This window comes from Rhinoderma darwinii, chromosome 1 (assembly GCF_050947455.1).
Source record: "Rhinoderma darwinii isolate aRhiDar2 chromosome 1, aRhiDar2.hap1, whole genome shotgun sequence".
NCBI classification, from domain to species: domain Eukaryota; kingdom Metazoa; phylum Chordata; class Amphibia; order Anura; family Rhinodermatidae; genus Rhinoderma; species Rhinoderma darwinii.
Genome location: NC_134687.1, coordinates 326,216,839 through 326,237,488, shown reverse-complemented (window position 1 = coordinate 326,237,488; position 20,650 = coordinate 326,216,839). Strand labels below are relative to the sequence as shown.

The following is a 20,650-nucleotide window of genomic DNA, read 5'->3' as shown; positions in this document are numbered from 1 at the left end:
AGTGTAACAGAGGTATGCCTGTGCAATCTGATTCACTGTCAAACTAGCTAATGGTGAGAGCTTACACATTGAACCAGAATGAATAAACATCCCTCTGATTGGCTAATAGTCAGTCATTAGACTGTACAGCAGCTGATAGCCACAGAGACAGCAGGAGAGGAGACAGAAGAGCTCAAGTGCTGGATGACAATGCTATGTGGGTGTTGACGTTATTGAGAAGGTTATCTGGGATATGTCTTGGTGGATCCACTGTACGGCACTAGTTCATGCAAAAGCGTGGTGAGCAGTGGTGTCATAAGGGGTGTTGGTCTTATAAATTGAGTGCTAGCACCAACAACTGCCAGACTATAACGGTTCTCACCGGTTTGTTCGTGGATTCTCGTTGTCGTCTGGGAGATGGTGCTTGGAACCCAGGCAACGCTTGGCCCAGCGGGTAGAGGCGGTCGGATGGATAGGCAGAAGTCAGGACAGGCGGCAGACATCGTAACGGGTATGGCAGCAATAGGTCAAGACAGGCAGCAGAAGTCGTAACGGGTATGGCAGCAATAGGTCAAGGCAGGCGGCAGACAAGGATAGTCAAGTTCAAGCAGAGGTCAGTAACGGGAAATCCAGACAAAGGCAGAAGGAACTGAAACGGAACTAGGGCACAGGGAACTCACGGGGAACTTGGTTGAACAAGCAGGGATAGAAGGGAGGAGGAACCTTAAATAGGAAGTTCAGGGAATTAAGGAGCGCGCTGGCCCTTTAAGGCAGGACGAGTCAGCGCGCGCGCCCTTTAGTGACAGCAGCCACACATCGGGGATGCCGACCGTGGAAGGAGGTAATGGCTGCACTCACCTGATGCCGTCCAGGGCCAGCAGAGCGTCCGGACCGGGTAAGTGGAGCACGGGACGAGCAGCTGATGAGGGAGGGCGCCGGAACTGGAGCGGAGGACGTGGGAACGGCGCGGCAGCCGTTACAGACAGTCACATTGACTGCACCTGGGTGCAGGGGTGGGTGATGCCAGAGGCATGGTGTGTACCACTTTAAGGCTCTACTGAGGGTAATGATGTCATGGGCATGACGATAGTGAGGGGGGGGGGCACATCACTACCTTGGTGCTCTCATATCTGATGACATCTTTGAGAGGGTTTTTAGGGAGATTAACTGGTTATGACACTAACATTGCTCATTATACGGTCATAGTTTGAAGAATCCCCTTTAAAGCCCTTGAACAGGTGCTGACATCGCAGGTGATGATGTTACAGGTGGGGATGTGACAGGCAGTGATGTCACAAGGGGTGCCGGCCCTATAAGTTGTGTGTCGGGGCCCACAGCTGCTATACAACCACAGTTGCTGCACCTGGAAGCAGGAGTTTCCCATGTGGGAGGCATAGTCTGTCCCCTTTAAGACTCCATTGAGGGTGATGATATCATTATGGGTTTGTCATGAACATGGGCTAGTGGGTCCCATGTAGTTCACTAGGGTATGTGCTGAAATCACAGGGGCGGTGATGTCATAATGAGTACTAGTAGTGACATTGCCTGAACTGTCCCCGTTAAAGCCCCAAAGTGGTGATGTCCCAGGTAGGTGGGTGTCAGGCAGTGACATGACAAGGGGTGCTGGCCTTATAAATTGAGCACCGGTAACTGCAAGTGCCAGATATTCACAACAGCTTCATCAAAAAGCTGGTGTGGCCCATGCCAGAGGAGGGATTCTATATGTTTAAGGTTCCATAGCAGGTGATGATGCTGTGGGTGTGTGGTCACAAGGGCCAATATCACGTTCTTCATGATGTCACTGCTAATGAGATAATCCGGGAGGTTGTCATGGAGCCGGTGGGTCCACGTATGACTCTAGTGCATGTGATGACATCACAGGGATGAGGACATCATAATTGGCACCAATAGGGACCTTGCCTGACATGCTACCTTTAAAGCCCCAGAACAGTTTGTGACATCACAGTTGATGAAGTCCCTAAGGGTGCCGACCCTAAAAATTGCCAGACAGCCACAGTTGTTGAACTGAGTGATGATGCCATGGCTGACGTCACTGCTGATTTCGTCATACATGGAGTTGTGAGGGACAGTCTTTTGTTTACACTGTATGGGCATTGTATAGTTTATCAAATATTTTTAAACTGGTGGTTTTGTGAGTATGGCTAGTCAATTCAGAAGTTGGTGGAATTTTTTTTTGGTATATTAAACCCTTCACTGGAAACATAGATTCTAAAAGGTTATTTTAATTATTATTATTTGAATTACCATTAGGTGTGTGGTTATGTAGGACATCAGTGCTGTTCCTTGTTTCTATAAGTATAAGAACGTATTGACTGTAAAAACATTTAGGTCATTTAAGGATGGAACTCGTACATACCATTGTTAGTGTGATAATAGAGGACAAGGGGGGTGAGGCTTTAAGTGGAGCAGGACTTTAAATGGGTTTTCACATCTAAGCAAGTGCCAGCATGTCTCTGGAGCACCGCCACTCTTTCTGAATTTTTCCATCCACAGTGCAACTCACCCGTCAAGAGCTGTGCAGGAACTACAATTCAGCCTCATCAGCTTGAATGGGATTGCGTTTCAATTCACTGCACAGAACCTCGCCGGGTATGGTGCTGTGCAGAGAAAATTCTCTTGGCCCCTTCATTCTCGTTATCAGTTAGGGTCCCTGTGAACAGACCCCCCCATCAGCAAGTGATGGCATATCCAACCAATATGTTGTCATTTGCTAAGAAAGGAAAACCCCCTATAATACACAAAATGTTACCAATTAACCAATTTATACCAGCTGTTCTGCTTGTCAAAACATGGCATCCACTTCCTATAAATGATAATTTTCTATTCTGGTGACAGGATAAAGAAGGAATATTTTTTTATGACTGTATATACACAGCTGTGGTGCTGTATACATTTGGTGTCAACAATTCAAAACATAAAGGGATTTCAGTTTCTAAAATAACACATTATAAGAACACAGATTACTTCTGCTACATGAAGAATATGAAAAACTTTTCGCAACTGACTACTGGTTTGTTGCCTGCAGAGTAAGAATATTGTTACATTTAGAGACCTGTTTTTGCGGTTTTGTTGTATTTTGTTTTGGTGGAATTTTTTGGGGAATTGCGGCAATATTACTGCCTTTTTTTTACAAAAATGTAGTTTTACTTCGACTATGGATATCATGGTAAAAAAGGCCCCCTAAAAATCTCATTAAAACATACCCTTACTTTTCTATTGTGTTACTGTATAATTTTGTAACTCCATACATAAAATTAAATTTTAAGATGAATATGTATTCTTAATAATTTTCTGTTTATTTTTCCCTTTAGCTCCTGTGATTACTGTGGCACCTAAAAAGATTCACAATGTAACTGGAGCCCAGGTTTATTTATCTTGTGAAGTAAAGGCAATTCCAACTCCCAGCATCTCCTGGAGAAAGGTAAAAAGAATACTTGTGGACTGCAGTGCTTGGTAATGACTTGTGATTACATTTTGCAATTTTCAGATATAATTAATCTACATAAAAAAGTTAGGCACTTTTGAAATGTCTTTATTTCGGATTGATCCTGAGTTACAGCCTATATTGCTGTCCATTCTGCATTCCTTGCTGACTTAATGTTTTCAAAGAGCTTTTGTATTTTGGGAAGTGCCATCTTTACATCAGTCACTGTATAGTAATCTGATAAAGGAAAATGCAACTGTTTCCCTGCATTAAAGGGAGCTCAGCAGGGGCAAAACTAGAATACATTGGCTCCCATAGAAAAAAAGGAAAGGGCCCCCCAGCACCTAGTAAAAGGAACTGAAACAGCAGCATAAGTATAAATAATTAAAAATATGGATGATAACATCATATACAATGAAACCTCCCCAGACGGTAAATAGTAGGAAAAAGGGATGCGGATAAGAAAAAAGAAGGGCAAAAGTTACTTGGATCATTCATAGTATCAAACCGGCACCAGAAGGCAGATTATGCCTACCAAGGGGATATATGGCAAACAGTCCCTCTGTTGCAAACACCAATAATTAATTTTCAAATCCCATTAATAATTCTATTATTATTTTTAAATAATATATTCCCATTCTTATTTCTGTATTCACCTCTGCTGGCTATTGGAAGTACCAATGGCAGCTCAGGAGGAATAATATTTGATTTTATAACCACATAAAAATATTTCAAAAATTAAAAAATAATAATAGAAATATTAATGGGATTTGAAAATTAATTATTGGTGTTTGCAACAGAGGGACTGTTTGCCATATATCCCCTTGGTAGGCATAATCTGCCTTCTATTGCTGGTTCCATACTATAAGAAATTGAATGATCCAAGTAACTTTTGCCCTTCCTTTTTCTTATCCCCGTCCCTTTTTCTTGCTATTTACCTATGGCGGTGTACATCAGGGCAGAATAAAAATTATTAAAAAAGATCCAAAGAGACGAAGCTTTAACCCCTAAACCTCCCCAGACGCCCCCATCCCGAGCAAATTTTTTTTGATACATTTTTCCACTATTATAGTCTATGGAAGATGCCGCTCTATAAATCTAGACCACCCCCTATTAGAACATCAGTTAGAGTTCTTTTGAAAAGACCACAAATTGGAATTACATGCAAGGTGAATCCTCGGGATGCAGGTCTGTACTAAATCGCCAGACTGGACAGAGAGAGCAAGAGACTTCTCATTAGGGAAAAGAAGCTGTCAGCATTGGAGTAGGAGGAGGAGCATTTCTAGCACCACGAAGGGAGGAGGAGGACGGCTGTCAGAAAAAGGGGAGGGTGCAGCACGCGTCCTGCTGCACTGAACTGACCATACTATAGCTAAACAAGGGAGCCTGTAGACTACCACTGACGTGTGAAATTTAGCAGTGAGGGGAGATATGGAGAGTGGAGCTTGACTGGGGTCTAGAAATGAGGGGACACATGCTGGTGTACTGTACTGTATAAGAATCAGAGAAGAGCCATGCTGGGGACCAGGAATGAGAGGGAAACCATGCTGGGGACTAAGAAGGAAACATGCATGGTTTCCTTCTTAGTCCCATATGTGCTGCATATCTTTGCCGACTGCATCAGACAATTTAACTTGCATTCTGAGTACTTTTTCCTTTGAGAGCGCCACTCCCATAAAAGAAAATTTTGGGTAGTCAGCTCAAAAAGGTTTTACTGTACAGATGTAGCAATCATTAACTTGACATGTTAAATACACTTTGGCAAGAAACTTTGACTTGACTTTTTCAATGGCGTTTGTTGTGTGATATCACGCTACAGCAAGTTATCAAAGTCAAGTTAAACCTTGCTGCATCTGTATAGGAGAACCCACATAGTAGGGCTAAATATCAGAAAGTGACCAACTTGTTATTCCCTACAAAAGGGAACAATGTTCTTGTCCCTGAGTGAGCTGCTGCTATGGCTGCCACGGCTATAGTTGCGCCAATGGAGCTCAGCTATTCTGTGAGGGATGTGTCTGTTAGATTTGTTTACAATAGTAAGCAGCATGATTGTAGATCCATCTCTAGGTTTTAATACAAGGTTTAACTCAGGATCAGTGCAAGATAATTCATTAAATCTATTTATAACATTTCTCAAGATTTTATGTGGGTTACAGTGCATTCGGAATGTCTTCAGACCCTTTCACTTTTTTCACATTTTGTTATGTTGAGGCCTTGTGCTAAAATAAAAAAAAAATCAGCTTTCTCCCTATCATTCTGCACTCAATACCCAATAACGACAAAGTGAAAACAGAAATTTAGAAATGTTTGCAATTTTGTTAAAAATTAATAACTCAAATTTCACATGGATATAAGTATTTAGACCGTTTGCTATGAAACTTGAAATTTAGCTCTAGGGGCCTCCCATTTCTCTAGATAATCTTTAAAAATTTTCTACGCCTTGATTGGAGTTCACCTGTGGTAAATTAATTTGATTGGACATGATTTGGAAAGACACACCCCTGTCTATATAAGGTCTCACAGTGAACAATGCATATCAGAGCAAAAACCAAGCCATGAGAAAGAAAGAACTGCCTGTAGAGCTCAGAGACAGGATTGTGTTGAGGCACAGATCTGGAGAAGGGTACAAAAAAAATGTCTGCTGCATTAAAAGTTCCCAAGAACAGAGTGGACTCTATAATTCTTAAATAGAAGAAGTTTAGAACATCCAGGAATCTTCCTAGTGCTGGCCAGGGGGAGAAGGGCCTTGGTAAGAGAGGTGACCAAGAACCCAATGGTCACTCTTGCTGAGCTCCAAAGATCCTGTATGCATATGGGAGGAACTTCCAGAAGGCCAACTATCACTGCAGCACTCCACCAATCTGGGCTTTAGGGCAGAGTGGCATTATCTACAAGGGGGGCTGTGTGGCGCTATTTACACAGGGGGCTATGTGGCGCTATTTACAAGGGGGGCTGTGTGGCACCGTTTACAAGGGGGGCTGTGTGGCACTATCTACAAGGGGGGCTGTGTGGGGCTATCTACAAGGGGGGGCAGTGTGTGGCGCTATCTACAACAGGGGGATGTGTGGCGCTATCTACAAGAGAGGGGCTGTGTGTGGCACTATCTACAAGGGGGGTGTGTGTAGCGCTATTTACAAGGCAGATTTGTGTGGCGCTATCTACAAGGGGGGGTGTGTGGCGCTATTTACAAGGCGGATGTATGTGGCACTATCTACAAGGGGGGATGTGTGGGGCACTATTTACAAGGGGGGGCTGTGTGTGGGGGTGACTTCAACAGGAGGCTGTGTGTGGCGCTATCTACAACAGGGGGGCTGTGTGGCGTTAACTACAAGCGGGCCTGTGTGAGGCGCTATCTACAGGAGGCTGTGTGTGGCCTCTTTCATTTATTTTCTTTTAATTTATTTTTATATTAACTACGTTATATAACTATATCGCTTATAAAATGTAGAAATGCTTTTATGCTCGAGTTACATTAAAAAAATTGTGGAAAAAAAATTACACCTCGTTGATTGGTAGAGAAAACAAACATGGCGAGGGGGAAGGAGATGTCGGGAAATAAGTTGGGGGGGGGGGCCAATCTGAATCTTTGCCCCGGGTGCAGGAGAACCAAGCTACGCCTCTGCCTAAAGGATATACAAAAGTGACAGGACGTGACCCTTAATCTACAACGTAATCTTTATTGGATTTGTTTAAAAAGATACAAAAAAAAATACAAATAAACACCCTGGTGTGAAAGTGTTTAAACCCTTAACCCCTTAAGGATGCCTCCACTTATTGGACCAAATGACACAGCCTCATTTTTTAAATCTGACATGTGTCACTTTATGTGGTAATAACTCTGGAATGCTTTTACCTATCCAAGCGATTCTGAGATTGTTTTCTCGTGACATATTGTACTTTATGTTAGTGAAAAAATGTTGTCGATAAATTCAATCTTTTTTGTGAAAAACACCAAAATTTAGAGAAAATTAGCAAAAATGAGCATTTTTCTAAATTCAAATGTATCTGCTTGTAAGACAGATAGTTATACCACACAAAATAGTGACTAGTTAACATTTCCCATATGTATACCTTATGTTTGCATCATTTTTTTGAACATCCTTTTATTTTTCTAGGACGTTACAAGGCTTATAAGTTTAGCAGCAATTTCACACATTTTCAAGAAAATTTCAAAAGCCTATTTTTTTAGGGAACAGTTCAGATCTGAAGTAGCTTTGAGGGCCTTATATATTAGGAACCCCCACAAATCACCCCATTTTAAAAACTGCACCCCTTAAAGTATTCAAAACAGCATTTAGAAAGTTTCTTAACCCTTTATGCGTGCCACAGGAATTAAAGCAAAGTGGAAGGGAAATTTGAAAATTTCATTTTTTTGCAGAAATTCCATTTTACTCAATTTTTACTGTAATACTGAAGGTTTTTACCAGAGAAACACAACTGAATATTTATTGCCCTGATTCTGCAGTTTTTAGAAATATCCCACATGTGGCCCTAGTGTGCTACGGGCCTGAAACAAAGGCCCCAGTAGCAAAGGAGCACCTAGTGGATTTTTCAGCCTTCCTTTTCTTAAATTATATTTCAGGCACCATGTAAGGTTAGAAGAGGTCTTGTGGTGCAAAAACAAAGGAAACCCCCAAAAGTGACTCAGTTTGGGAAACTACACCCCTAGAGGAATTAATCTAGGGGTGTAGTGAGCATTTTGACCCCACAGGTATTTCATAGATTTCATTAGAATTGGGCAGTGAAAATGAAAAATTACATTATTTTCCAATAATATGTAGTTTTACCTCAAAATTGTTAATTTTTTTAACAAATAAATGAGGAAAAGCACCCCAACATTTGTAAAGCAACTTCTCGAGAGTACGGAAATACCCAATATGTGGTCATAAACTGCTGTTTGGACAAGCGGCAGGACTCAGAAGAGAAGGCACGCCATTTAGCTTTTGGAGTACAGATTTTGCTGGTTTGATTTCTCGGCACCATGTCGCATTTGTAAAGCTCCTAAGGTACCAGTACAGTGGAAACTCCCCAAAAGTGACTCCATTTGGCAAACTACACCCATTGAGGAATTCATCTAGGGGGGTAGTGAGCATTTTGACCCCACAGGTGTCTCATAGATTTTATTAGAAATGGGCAGTGAAAATGAAAAATTACATTATTTTCCAATAAGACGTAGCATTAGTTCAACATTTTTTATTTTCTCAACAAATAAAGGAAAAAAAGCAACCTAACATTTGTAAAGCAACTTCTTCAGAGTAGGTAAATACCCCACATGTGGTCATAAACTGCTATTTGGACACACAGCAAGGCTCTAAAGGGAAGGAACACCATTTAGTATTTGGAGTGGAGATTTTACAAGATTCGTTTTTTGACACCATGTTGCATTGAGCTATAGTACCAGTACAGTGGTAACCCCGAAAAATTACCCCGTTTTGGAAACTAGATCCCTCAAAGAATTTTTTCTTGGGGTGTAGTGAGCATTTTGACCGCACAAGTGTTTTGCAAAAATGAGTAAACAATAGATGTTGCAGATTGAAAATTGCAGTTTCCCACAGATATGCCATTTCAGTGCCCAATGTGTTGTGCCTAGCTTGTTCCACCGTAGACACACATCCCATAAATTGTTAAGCGGGTTCTCCAGAATACAGTAATACCCCATATGTGGTCATAAATTGCAGTTTGGGCACACTGCCAGGCTCAGTTGGACCACCATTTGGCTTTTGAAGCACAGATTTTGCTTGGTGTTTTAGTGGTATTTTATCTTATAATGTGGGGGCATATGTAAACTAGGCGGAGTACATCAGGGTATATGTAAGCTGGGCGGAGTACATCAGGGTATATGTAAGCTGGGTGGAGTACATCAGTGTATATGTAAACTGGGCGGAGTACATCAGGGTATATGTAAGCTGGGCGGAGTGCATCAGGGCATAATAGGATGATGTAATAATGGGGTGAATGAATAATCCATGGATTGGTGTGGTACGCTTTGAACCAATCCTTTATGCACAGGCCGGGTTTATTGGGTATTATACAAAATATCTGCGCTCCAGTATTGCCTAATCTTTGACTTCTTCACTAGCCCTATAAGCAGCACAAGGCCCTAAAGTTTCCTCATCTCCGCTGCATCTACGGGGTCCACCTGTGGGGTCCAGCAAATGATGATGTGGGGTATTTAGTGAAATTCTACTGGACCTAAAAAATTAGTCTGGTCCTTCATTTAGCATCATTGCGTTTTGAGAGTCATAACGTGTTATTTTTCCGTTGACGGAGCTGTGTGAGGGCTTGTTTTTTGGGGAACGAGCTGTAATTTTTATTGGTTCCATTTTGGGGTACATGCAATTTTTTTATCACTATTTATTCAATTTTTTGGGAGATGAGGAAACCAAAAAACAGCAATTCTAGCACGGTTTTTTTTTTTTACAGTGTTCACCGTGCAGTATAAACAACATGTTAACTTCATTCTGTGGGTCGATACGATTACAGCGACACCAAATTTATATAGTTTTTTTTACGTTTCACTACGTTCCCACAATAAAAAAAGCACCCCAACATTTGTAAAGCAAACTCTTCTGAGCACAGCAATACCCCATATGTGGTAATAATTTGCTGTTTGGACACACGGCGGGGCTTAGAAAGGACGGAGCGCCATTTGACTTTTGGAGCTCAAGTTTTGCTGGAATGGTTTGCAGCGCCATGTCACATCTGCAAAGCCTCTGAGTGCAAACCCCGCAAAAGTGACCCCATTTGGGAAACTACACCCCTCATGGATTTTATCTAGCGGTATAGGGAGCATTTTGACCGCACTGTTTTTTTGCTGAATGTATTGGAAATAGGCAGTGAATTTTCACAAGGAATAAAGGAGAAAAAGCGCCCTAACAATTGTAAAGCAATTTCTCCCGAGTACGGCAATACTCCATATGGGATAATAAACTTCTGTTTGGACACACGGCAGGGCTCAGAATGGCAGGAGTGCTACTTGGCATGTAGATTTTGGTTTGTTGTTTTTTGAGTTTGGGCACACTGCCAGGCTCAGTTGGACCACCATTTGGCTTTTGAAGCACAGATTTTGCTTGGTGTTTTAGTGGTATTTTATCTTATAATGTGGGGGCATATGTAAACTAGGCGGAGTACATCAGGGTATATGTAAGCTTGGTGGAGTACATCAGGGTATATGTAAGCTGGGCGGAGTACATCAGGGTATATGTAAACTGTGTGGAGTACATCAGGGTATATGTAAGCTGTCCAGAGTACATCAGGGCATAATAAGAGGGTATAATAATGGGGTAAATAAATAATATTTAATAGATATGTGGCCGGTGTCGCACTGATAAATGGTGCCCAATCTTAACCACTTTTGGACACTCTGCACATTTTGCATCACCATATTCTGAGAGCCAGAACTTCTTTATTTTTTCTCCACCGGAGCTGGGTTAGGGCTTATTTGTTGCGGGATAATCTGTAGATTTAATTGGTACCTTTTTATGGTACATGCGATTTTTTTGATCACTTTTTATTTCATTTTTTGGCAAGCAAGGTGACCAAAAACCAGCAATTCTGATGTTTTTCAGTCTTTTTTTTACGGAGTTCACCATACGCTATGAATGACAATTTTATTTTATTCTGCGGGTCGCTATGATTACGCCGATACCAGATGCATATAGTTTTTCTTATGTTTTGCAGCGTCTGCACGATAAAATCACTTTTGTTTCAAATTATTTATTTTTTGTGTCACCATATTCTGAGAGCCATAACTTTTTTATTTTTCCATCAAAAAAGCTGTGGGAGGGCTTGTTTTTTTGCGGGACGGGCTGCAGTTTTTAATGGCATCATTTTGGAGTACATGCAACTATTAGATCACTTTTTTTATTCTGTTTTGGGAGGGGTAGTGACTAACAAACAGCGATTCTGGAATAGTTTTTTATAAAAAATGTTTACGATGTTCGCTGTGCAGGTAAAATAGCGTGATATTTTAATAGTTTGGGTCGTTACAGACGCGGGGATACCACATCTGTACTTTTTTTTAATGTTTTCCGTTTTGGGAAAAAAGGCTGTTAGTGTTTTTTAACATCAAACTTATTTTTTTTTACTTTTTTACAATATTTTTATTAACTTGTTTTAACTTTTTTTTTGTCCCACTAGGGGACTTGAAGGCAGGAAGCCCTGATCACTATTCTATTACACTGCACTACCTACATAGTGCAGTGTATTAGAGCTGTCAGCTATTCACTGACAGCAAGCCTATTAGGCTTCGCCTCCCGGCGGGGCCTAATATGCTTCCGTACTAGAAAGCGATTGTTAGTCTACAGTTGCCACAGCAACCATCGAAACCCCCGCGGGTGCCGATGGTTGCCATTAGCAACCATAGGGTGCGATCTAAGGGGTTAATCGGCCTGGATCGGAGCCTAGCTCCGGTCCTGGCTGTTAGAGCACGATGTCAGCTGTGACAAACCGCTGACACCCGTGCCCATGGCAACCATCATGGTTGCCGACAGGCTAGAAGACACTTCGATGCAGCGATCGCTTTGATCGCTGCATCTAAGGAGTTAATTGGCCGGATCGGAGCCTAGCTCCGGTCCTGGCCGTTACAGTGGGGTGTCAGACAGCCGATAACCGGCGGTGTTGGCGCTGGCTCATCTTCTGCCATCGCATACACCACCTCATGGAGTTGTGATTGGTCAGTCTGCTGTGACTGACCAATCACAGCAATCGCCGGCCGGGGACCGGTGTCATTTGTTCCCTACCTTCTCAATGTGCCGATCAACTGTCATAAACAGTTGACGGCACAGTTCTGTCACCCTGTCCTTTGATAGGGTGACAGTTTTTAGCCAGGACGCACCGGTACGTCCCGGTGCCTTAAAGCACTGCAATACAGGACGTACCGGTGTATCCTGGTGCGGTAAGGGGTTAAAATACATTTCTTACCAGAGTTAGAATCTCAGGACTGTATCCACTAGTGTCACTTTCTTTTTGCGTGCACTAGGGACTGACTAACATCTATACAATTCCCACACTAGCCTGGACCCTGATCACAATTCCTCTTGTTTGTGTGAGAGTTGAAGCCCTTTTCTCTGTAAGGGTATGTGCACACGAGAACTGGCTTTTACGTCTGAAATGACAGGCTGTTTTCAGGAGAAAAAAGCTGCGTCGTTTCAGACGTAAAAGCTCCTCCTCGCATTATGCGAGGCGTCTTTGACGGCCGAACATTTGAGCTGTTCTTGATTGAATTCAATGAAGAACGGCTCAAATTACGTTTCAAAGAAGTGTCCTGCACTTCTTTGACGAGGCAGTCATTTTACGCGTCGTCGTTCGACAGCTGTCAAACGACGACGCGTAAATTACTGGTCGTCGGTAAACCCATTCAAGTAAATGGGCAGATGTTTGCCGACGTATTGTAGCCGTATTTTCAGACGTAAAACGAGCCATAATACGCCTCATTTACGTCTGAAAATAGGTCGTGTGAACCCAGCCTATATGTTGGAGGTTGCTGGTTTGCTCTGACAAGAGCGGCCTCCAGACATCAGTGTATATGTAAACTGGGCGGAGTACATCAGGGTATATGTAAGCTGGGCGGAGTGCATCAGGGCATAATAGGATGATGTAATAATGGGGTGAATGAATAATCCATGGATTGGTGTGGTACGCTTTGAACCAATCCTTTATGCACAGGCCGGGTTTATTGGGTATTATACAAAATATCTGCGCTCCAGTATTGCCTAATCTTTGACTTCTTCACTAGCCCTATAAGCAGCACAAGGCCCTAAAGTTTCCTCATCTCCGCTGCATCTACGGGGTCCACCTGTGGGGTCCAGCAAATGATGATGTGGGGTATTTAGTGAAATTCTACTGGACCTAAAAAATTAGTCTGGTCCTTCATTTAGCATCATTGCGTTTTGAGAGTCATAACGTGTTATTTTTCCGTTGACGGAGCTGTGTGAGGGCTTGTTTTTTGGGGAACGAGCTGTAATTTTTATTGGTTCCATTTTGGGGTACATGCAATTTTTTTATCACTATTTATTCAATTTTTTGGGAGATGAGGAAACCAAAAAACAGCAATTCTAGCACGGTTTTTTTTTTTTACAGTGTTCACCGTGCAGTATAAACAACATGTTAACTTCATTCTGTGGGTCGATACGATTACAGCGACACCAAATTTATATAGTTTTTTTTACGTTTCACTACGTTCCCACTATAAAAAAAGCACCCCAACATTTGTAAAGCAAACTCTTCTGAGCACAGCAATACCCCATATGTGGTAATAATTTGCTGTTTGGACACACGGCGGGGCTTAGAAAGGACGGAGCGCCATTTGACTTTTGGAGCTCAAGTTTTGCTGGAATGGTTTGCAGCGCCATGTCACATCTGCAAAGCCTCTGAGTGCAAACCCCGCAAAAGTGACCCCATTTGGGAAACTACACCCCTCATGGATTTTATCTAGCGGTATAGGGAGCATTTTGACCGCACTGTTTTTTTGCTGAATGTATTGGAAATAGGCAGTGAATTTTCACAAGGAATAAAGGAGAAAAAGCGCCCTAACAATTGTAAAGCAATTTCTCCCGAGTACGGCAATATTCCATATGGGATAATAAACTTCTGTTTGGACACACGGCAGGGCTCAGAATGGCAGGAGTGCTACTTGGCATGTAGATTTTGGTTTGTTGTTTTTTGAGTTTGGGCACACTGCCAGGCTCAGTTGGACCACCATTTGGCTTTTGAAGCACAGATTTTGCTTGGTGTTTTAGTGGTATTTTATCTTATAATGTGGGGGCATATGTAAACTAGGCGGAGTACATCAGGGTATATGTAAGCTTGGTGGAGTACATCAGGGTATATGTAAGCTGGGCGGAGTACATCAGGGTATATGTAAACTGTGTGGAGTACATCAGGGTATATGTAAGCTGTCCAGAGTACATCAGGGCATAATAAGAGGGTATAATAATGGGGTAAATAAATAATATTTAATAGATATGTGGCCGGTGTCGCACTGATAAATGGTGCCCAATCTTAACCACTTTTGGACACTCTGCACATTTTGCATCACCATATTCTGAGAGCCAGAACTTCTTTATTTTTTCTCCACCGGAGCTGGGTTAGGGCTTATTTGTTGCGGGATAATCTGTAGATTTAATTGGTACCTTTTTATGGTACATGCGATTTTTTTGATCACTTTTTATTTCATTTTTTGGCAAGCAAGGTGACCAAAAACCAGCAATTCTGATGTTTTTCAGTCTTTTTTTTACGGAGTTCACCATACGCTATGAATGACAATTTTATTTTATTCTGCGGGTCGCTATGATTACGCCGATACCAGATGCATATAGTTTTTCTTATGTTTTGCAGCGTCTGCACGATAAAATCACTTTTGTTTCAAATTATTTATTTTTTGTGTCACCATATTCTGAGAGCCATAACTTTTTTATTTTTCCATCAAAAAAGCTGTGGGAGGGCTTGTTTTTTTGCGGGACGGGCTGCAGTTTTTAATGGCATCATTTTGGAGTACATGCAACTATTAGATCACTTTTTTTATTCTGTTTTGGGAGGGGTAGTGACTAACAAACAGCGATTCTGGAATAGTTTTTTATAAAAAATGTTTACGATGTTCGCTGTGCAGGTAAAATAGCGTGATATTTTAATAGTTTGGGTCGTTACAGACGCGGGGATACCACATCTGTACTTTTTTTTAATGTTTTCCGTTTTGGGAAAAAAGGCTGTTAGTGTTTTTTAACATCAAACTTATTTTTTTTTACTTTTTTACAATATTTTTATTAACTTGTTTTAACTTTTTTTTTGTCCCACTAGGGGACTTGAAGGCAGGAAGCCCTGATCACTATTCTATTACACTGCACTACCTACATAGTGCAGTGTATTAGAGCTGTCAGCTATTCACTGACAGCAAGCCTATTAGGCTTCGCCTCCCGGCGGGGCCTAATATGCTTCCGTACTAGAAAGCGATTGTTAGTCTACAGTTGCCACAGCAACCATCGAAACCCCCGCGGGTGCCGATGGTTGCCATTAGCAACCATAGGGTGCGATCTAAGGGGTTAATCGGCCGGATCGGAGCCTAGCTCCGGTCCTGGCTGTTAGAGCACGATGTCAGCTGTGACAAACCGCTGACACCCGTGCCCATGGCAACCATCATGGTTGCCGACAGGCTAGAAGACACTTCGATGCAGCGATCGCTTTGATCGCTGCATCTAAGGAGTTAATTGGCCGGATCGGAGCCTAGCTCCGGTCCTGGCCGTTACAGTGGGGTGTCAGACAGCCGATAACCGGCGGTGTTGGCGCTGGCTCATCTTCTGCCATCGCATACACCACCTCATGGAGTTGTGATTGGTCAGTCTGCTGTGACTGACCAATCACAGCAATCGCCGGCCGGGGACCGGTGTCATTTGTTCCCTACCTTCTCAATGTGCCGATCAACTGTCATAAACAGTTGACGGCACAGTTCTGTCACCCTGTCCTTTGATAGGGTGACAGTTTTTAGCCAGGACGCACCGGTACGTCCCGGTGCCTTAAAGCACTGCAATACAGGACGTACCGGTGTATCCTGGTGCGGTAAGGGGTTAAAATACATTTCTTACCAGAGTTAGAATCTCAGGACTGTATCCACTAGTGTCACTTTCTTTTTGCGTGCACTAGGGACTGACTAACATCTATACAATTCCCACACTAGCCTGGACCCTGATCACAATTCCTCTTGTTTGTGTGAGAGTTGAAGCCCTTTTCTCTGTAAGGGTATGTGCACACGAGAACTGGCTTTTACGTCTGAAATGACAGGCTGTTTTCAGGAGAAAACAGCTGCGTCGTTTCAGACGTAAAAGCTCCTCCTCGCATTATGCGAGGCGTCTTTGACGGCCGAACATTTGAGCTGTTCTTGATTGAATTCAATGAAGAACGGCTCAAATTACGTTTCAAAGAAGTGTCCTGCACTTCTTTGACGAGGCAGTCATTTTACGCGTCGTCGTTTGACAGCTGTCAAACGACGACGCGTAAATTACTGGTCGTCGGTAAACCCATTCAAGTAAATGGGCAGATGTTTGCCGACGTATTGTAGCCGTATTTTCAGACGTAAAACGAGCCATAATACGCCTCATTTACGTCTGAAAATAGGTCGTGTGAACCCAGCCTATATGTTGGAGGTTGCTGGTTTGCTCTGACAAGAGCGGCCTCCAGACTCACAGATCTTCTATACTATACTGGTAGATAGTCCCTATATTAATTTCACTGCTCCAACATGTTTCACCAGCCTATTTTACTGGCTCTTCAGGGAGCAAACTGACAGCATAACAGGACAGTTTTGAAAAACGGCCGTGTGACGAACATTTTTTTAACGGCCGTCACACGTCCATTTTCAGACAAATGAAGTTCTATGGGTGTATTCACATGTCTGTTTTTTTAACAGGCCAGTAATACCAGCTGTCAAAAAAAGGACATGTCCTATTATTGGCTATTTTCACAGTCAAACGGCTCCCATAGAAGTCAATAAATCAGTTTTTACCGGCCGTTTTTCAGGAATTAATCCTTGTAACAGCTAGTAAAAACTGATCCTGGCCGATGACTCCCCACAGACAGCTCTTCTTTGAGCGCTAAGCCCGGGGAAGCCCCTGACAGCACTGTCTATATATGGACAGTGAAGTCAGGGTTTTCAGCTATGGAGTCCCCGGCCAGACAAACTCAAGATCTCTGTCCGGGGACTCCTGTCTTGGGAAAGCCCTTGATGTCACTGTCCATATATGGACAGTGGAGTCAGGGGCTCCCTCTGAACCCCCCTGTAGATAGCACCCCCCATGTAGATAGCACCCCTCTGTCGATAGCACCAACCCCCCAGTAGATAGCACCCCCTGTAGATAGCAACGCCCCTGATAGATAGCGCCACTGTAGCTCCCTATAAGAGCGGAATCCCCAGCGGCCAGGCCCCGCTCTGGCCGTGGATTCCGCTCCTGGAGAAGCCCTCGTCATCACTATCCATATATAGTCAGTGATGTCGAGGGGTTAACTCTGGAGCAGCATCCCCGGCCAGAGCGCTTTAGACAGCAGGGGATTCCGCTCTTAGGTCCTATTCACACAGAGTTTTTTTACAAGTTTTTTTACGCGGAAACCGCGCCAAAAAACAGGCAAAAATGCCTCCCATTGATTTCATGCGGAAAAACTGTCTCGCGGTAAAAAGAAGCGTCATGCCCTATCTTCGGGCGTTTACGCCTCTGACCTCCCATTCCAAAAATCACGGCAAACGGCATGTAGGCAGGTCAAAATCTGCCTCAAAATCCCAAACTGAATTTTGAGGCAGAATTTTCCTCCTGCAAAAAAACTCTGTGTGAACAGGGCCTTAGAGTCACTGTCCATATATGGTCACACAATTTAACCAAGCACACACACAGAGAGGAGAAAAAAATCCCTGACATATGAAATCCATCCTGTTTTTTAACGGCCATTAAAAAAGGACAAACGGACTGGAATTGGATGAAAATTTGATCAGTTTATAATGGCCACTTTTTTCTCACTGTCATGTGAATGTAGCCTAAAGGGTCTGAATACTTGTCAATGCAATATTTTAGTTTTTCCTTTTCAATAAATTAGCAAAGATTGCTAACTTTCTATTTTCACTTTGTCATTATGGGTATTCAGTGCACAATGATGTATATAATATTTTTCAATAGGTGAACAGTATACTAACACGTGTTTTTTTAATGGCAAAAAACGTATTAGGTAATGTATAATATCAAATGTTCTTCTTAGAAGCCGAGGATATTGAAATACTGCGTGTATATAGAAATTGTAACATTTAAATGGGTTCTCTGGGACTACAACTGTGATCGCCTACCCTTAAGATAGGCCATCAATGTTTTATTAATGGGGTTCTGACCTATGGGACTCCCGCCAATTAGCACAACAAAGGAACCGTGACAATTCATGTGATTGCCATGTCCCCTTCGTTGTTTTATGGCAATCCCTGTCCTTTTTTACCTTACACATTGATTGGCCAAGCATGCATGTTTATCTCAATAGGGGCAGTGAATAAGCGGTTACCAGACACAGGGGAGATTTAGCAGGAAGGGGCTTGGCCAGCTGCGACCAGAAAATTCACCATAATTTACACCAGAAACTGGCGTAAATTATAGCAGGAATCTTCTCCAGCTAATAAATGGCAGAGATGCACTAAATTATTAAGAGGCATGTGCTTCTTAATAATTTAGGCATATTTTACCCCAGTAATCTTTATATTAAGGCTGGCGTATGAAATTTCCCCCAAACGCCCCAAAATTTCTCGCAATGCCAGTCTACAACTAATTTATGTAGGCAGGAAAATTGCTAAATTAATTAATAAATTTGGTGCATCTTTGGCCATTCATGTGGCAGAAAAGCAAATCTACGCCTACTAAGAGCTGGAGTGGATTTGTGGCATAACTTACGGTCCTTCCATTGGAGAAACTGCCCCATCCCATTAAACCCGGCCCCTTTTCTTGCCATTTTTGGGATGTGGCAAGAAAGCTAAAAGGCCACAAATTTTAGTGCAACACTGGCAGGCGCCAAAATGTGCAACTTTTTTTCACCAGAAAACTGGCGTAAACCTTTTAATATATTCCCCCCAGTGAGTACTGATGTTTGTTACATATTTACTTTTTTTCGGAGGTTACTGAGTCTCCTAAGGGAATAAGGCTATTTGAAGAGCTTCCTGGAGACAGAGTCAATGTCGCTGTTCAAGTCCGTGGTGGCCCCTCCCGTCATGAAAGCTCGAGCTGGGTTATGGTGAGTTCAGAGCAATTTGATATATACAAAGAAACCTGTTTAATGCCACCATAACAATTATATGATTTAGATATACTCATGATATTTTATTTGGAAATACATATCAGCTGGTGTTTTCTTTAGATTAAGCCATTGACAAAAGAAGATGAAGGAAATTACCAATGTCACGCAACTAATATGGTTGGAGATGCCTTTGCTGAAGGGTCAATCAAGGTTTCCGAACATAGCATACGCAGGATGAAGAAGAACCATCGTTCTAGCTCTGAAGTAATTGTTTAATCAGGTACACAATAATTTATACAATAAATAGTAGTTATATCCATAAACCTTTATAAAGCTAGAATTTGCTGGTATGATGCAAACATTGTAAAAGTATATACAGTACTTTTCAAAAGTTTTAGGCAGTTGTGGAAAAATGCTGCAAAGTAAGAATGCTTTTAAAAATAGAAGTGTTAATAGTTTTTTCTATTAATTAACAAAATACAAAGTGAACAGAAAAAAAATCAAATCAATATTTGGTGTGACCACCCTTTGCCTTCAAAACGGCATCAATTCTTCTAGGTACACTTGCACTAAGTTTTTGAAGGAACTTAGCAGGGAGGTTGTTTCAAATATCTTAGATAACTATCCACAGACCTTCTGTAGATGTAGGCTTCCTCACATCCTTCTGTCTCTTCATGTAATCCCAGACACACTCGATGATGCTGAGATCAGTGAGGGTCATATCATCACTTGCAAGGCTCCATTTCTTCTTTACGCTGAAGATAGTTCTTAATGACATTGACTGTATGTTTGGGGTCGTTGTCCTGCTGCAGATTAAATTTGGAGCCAACTCCATTTGCTGAAATGCAGCCCAAAACTCGTAAGGAACCTCCACCATGCTTCATTGTTCCCTAAAGACACATTTTGATTCATCAGTCCAGAGCACCTGCTGCCATTTTAACACCCCAGTTCCTATGTTTTCAGTGGATATAAAAAGTCTACACACCCCTGTTAAATTGCCAGGTTTTTGTCATGTTACAAAATCAGTCCATATAAAAGAGTATCCGGCACACCAATTTTGAAACAAAGGTATTTTTTATTTTGTTTTTGTTTTAAAGGCCAGTGGCAGAGTGCGACATTTCTGTCTAAGTGACCTTCATCAGGCACTGAGCCGTGCTGGGAAACTGAATAGACGAGCGCTAGTGGTGCTGATAGCGGCTGGCCGCTGTATCATGGTGCACAAAATAAAAAATACCTTTGTTTCAAAATTGGTGTGCAGGATACTCTTTTATATTTATGTTTGGGTTGGGCCCCTATCCGTGCAAAACCTCACCCTTCCACGTATCTGGTGCTGTCTGAACCTACACACAAAATCAGTCCAAGATGAATCATTTCAGAACTTTTTCCACCTTTAGGCTATGTTCACACAGAGTATTTTGGGGGAGGAATATCTGCCTCAAAATTCCGTTTGGAACTTTGAGGCAGATTTTCCTCTCCCTG

At 42.3% G+C, this 20,650-nt stretch overlaps 1 protein-coding gene across 1 annotated transcript in view; it reads left to right on the top strand.

Moving 5' to 3' along the window:
• The window catches only part of IGFBPL1 (insulin like growth factor binding protein like 1), a 76,609-nt gene that overhangs the window by 41,060 nt on the left and 14,899 nt on the right, over positions 1 to 20,650 (top strand). Inside the window, exons 2-4 of the mRNA XM_075851556.1 lie at positions 3,312 to 3,421; positions 19,052 to 19,168; positions 19,292 to 19,451. Coding sequence (XP_075707671.1) covers positions 3,312 to 3,421; positions 19,052 to 19,168; positions 19,292 to 19,447 — 383 coding nt within the window. The 3' untranslated portion in view covers positions 19,448 to 19,451. The remainder of the gene's footprint in view (positions 1 to 3,311; positions 3,422 to 19,051; positions 19,169 to 19,291; positions 19,452 to 20,650) is intronic.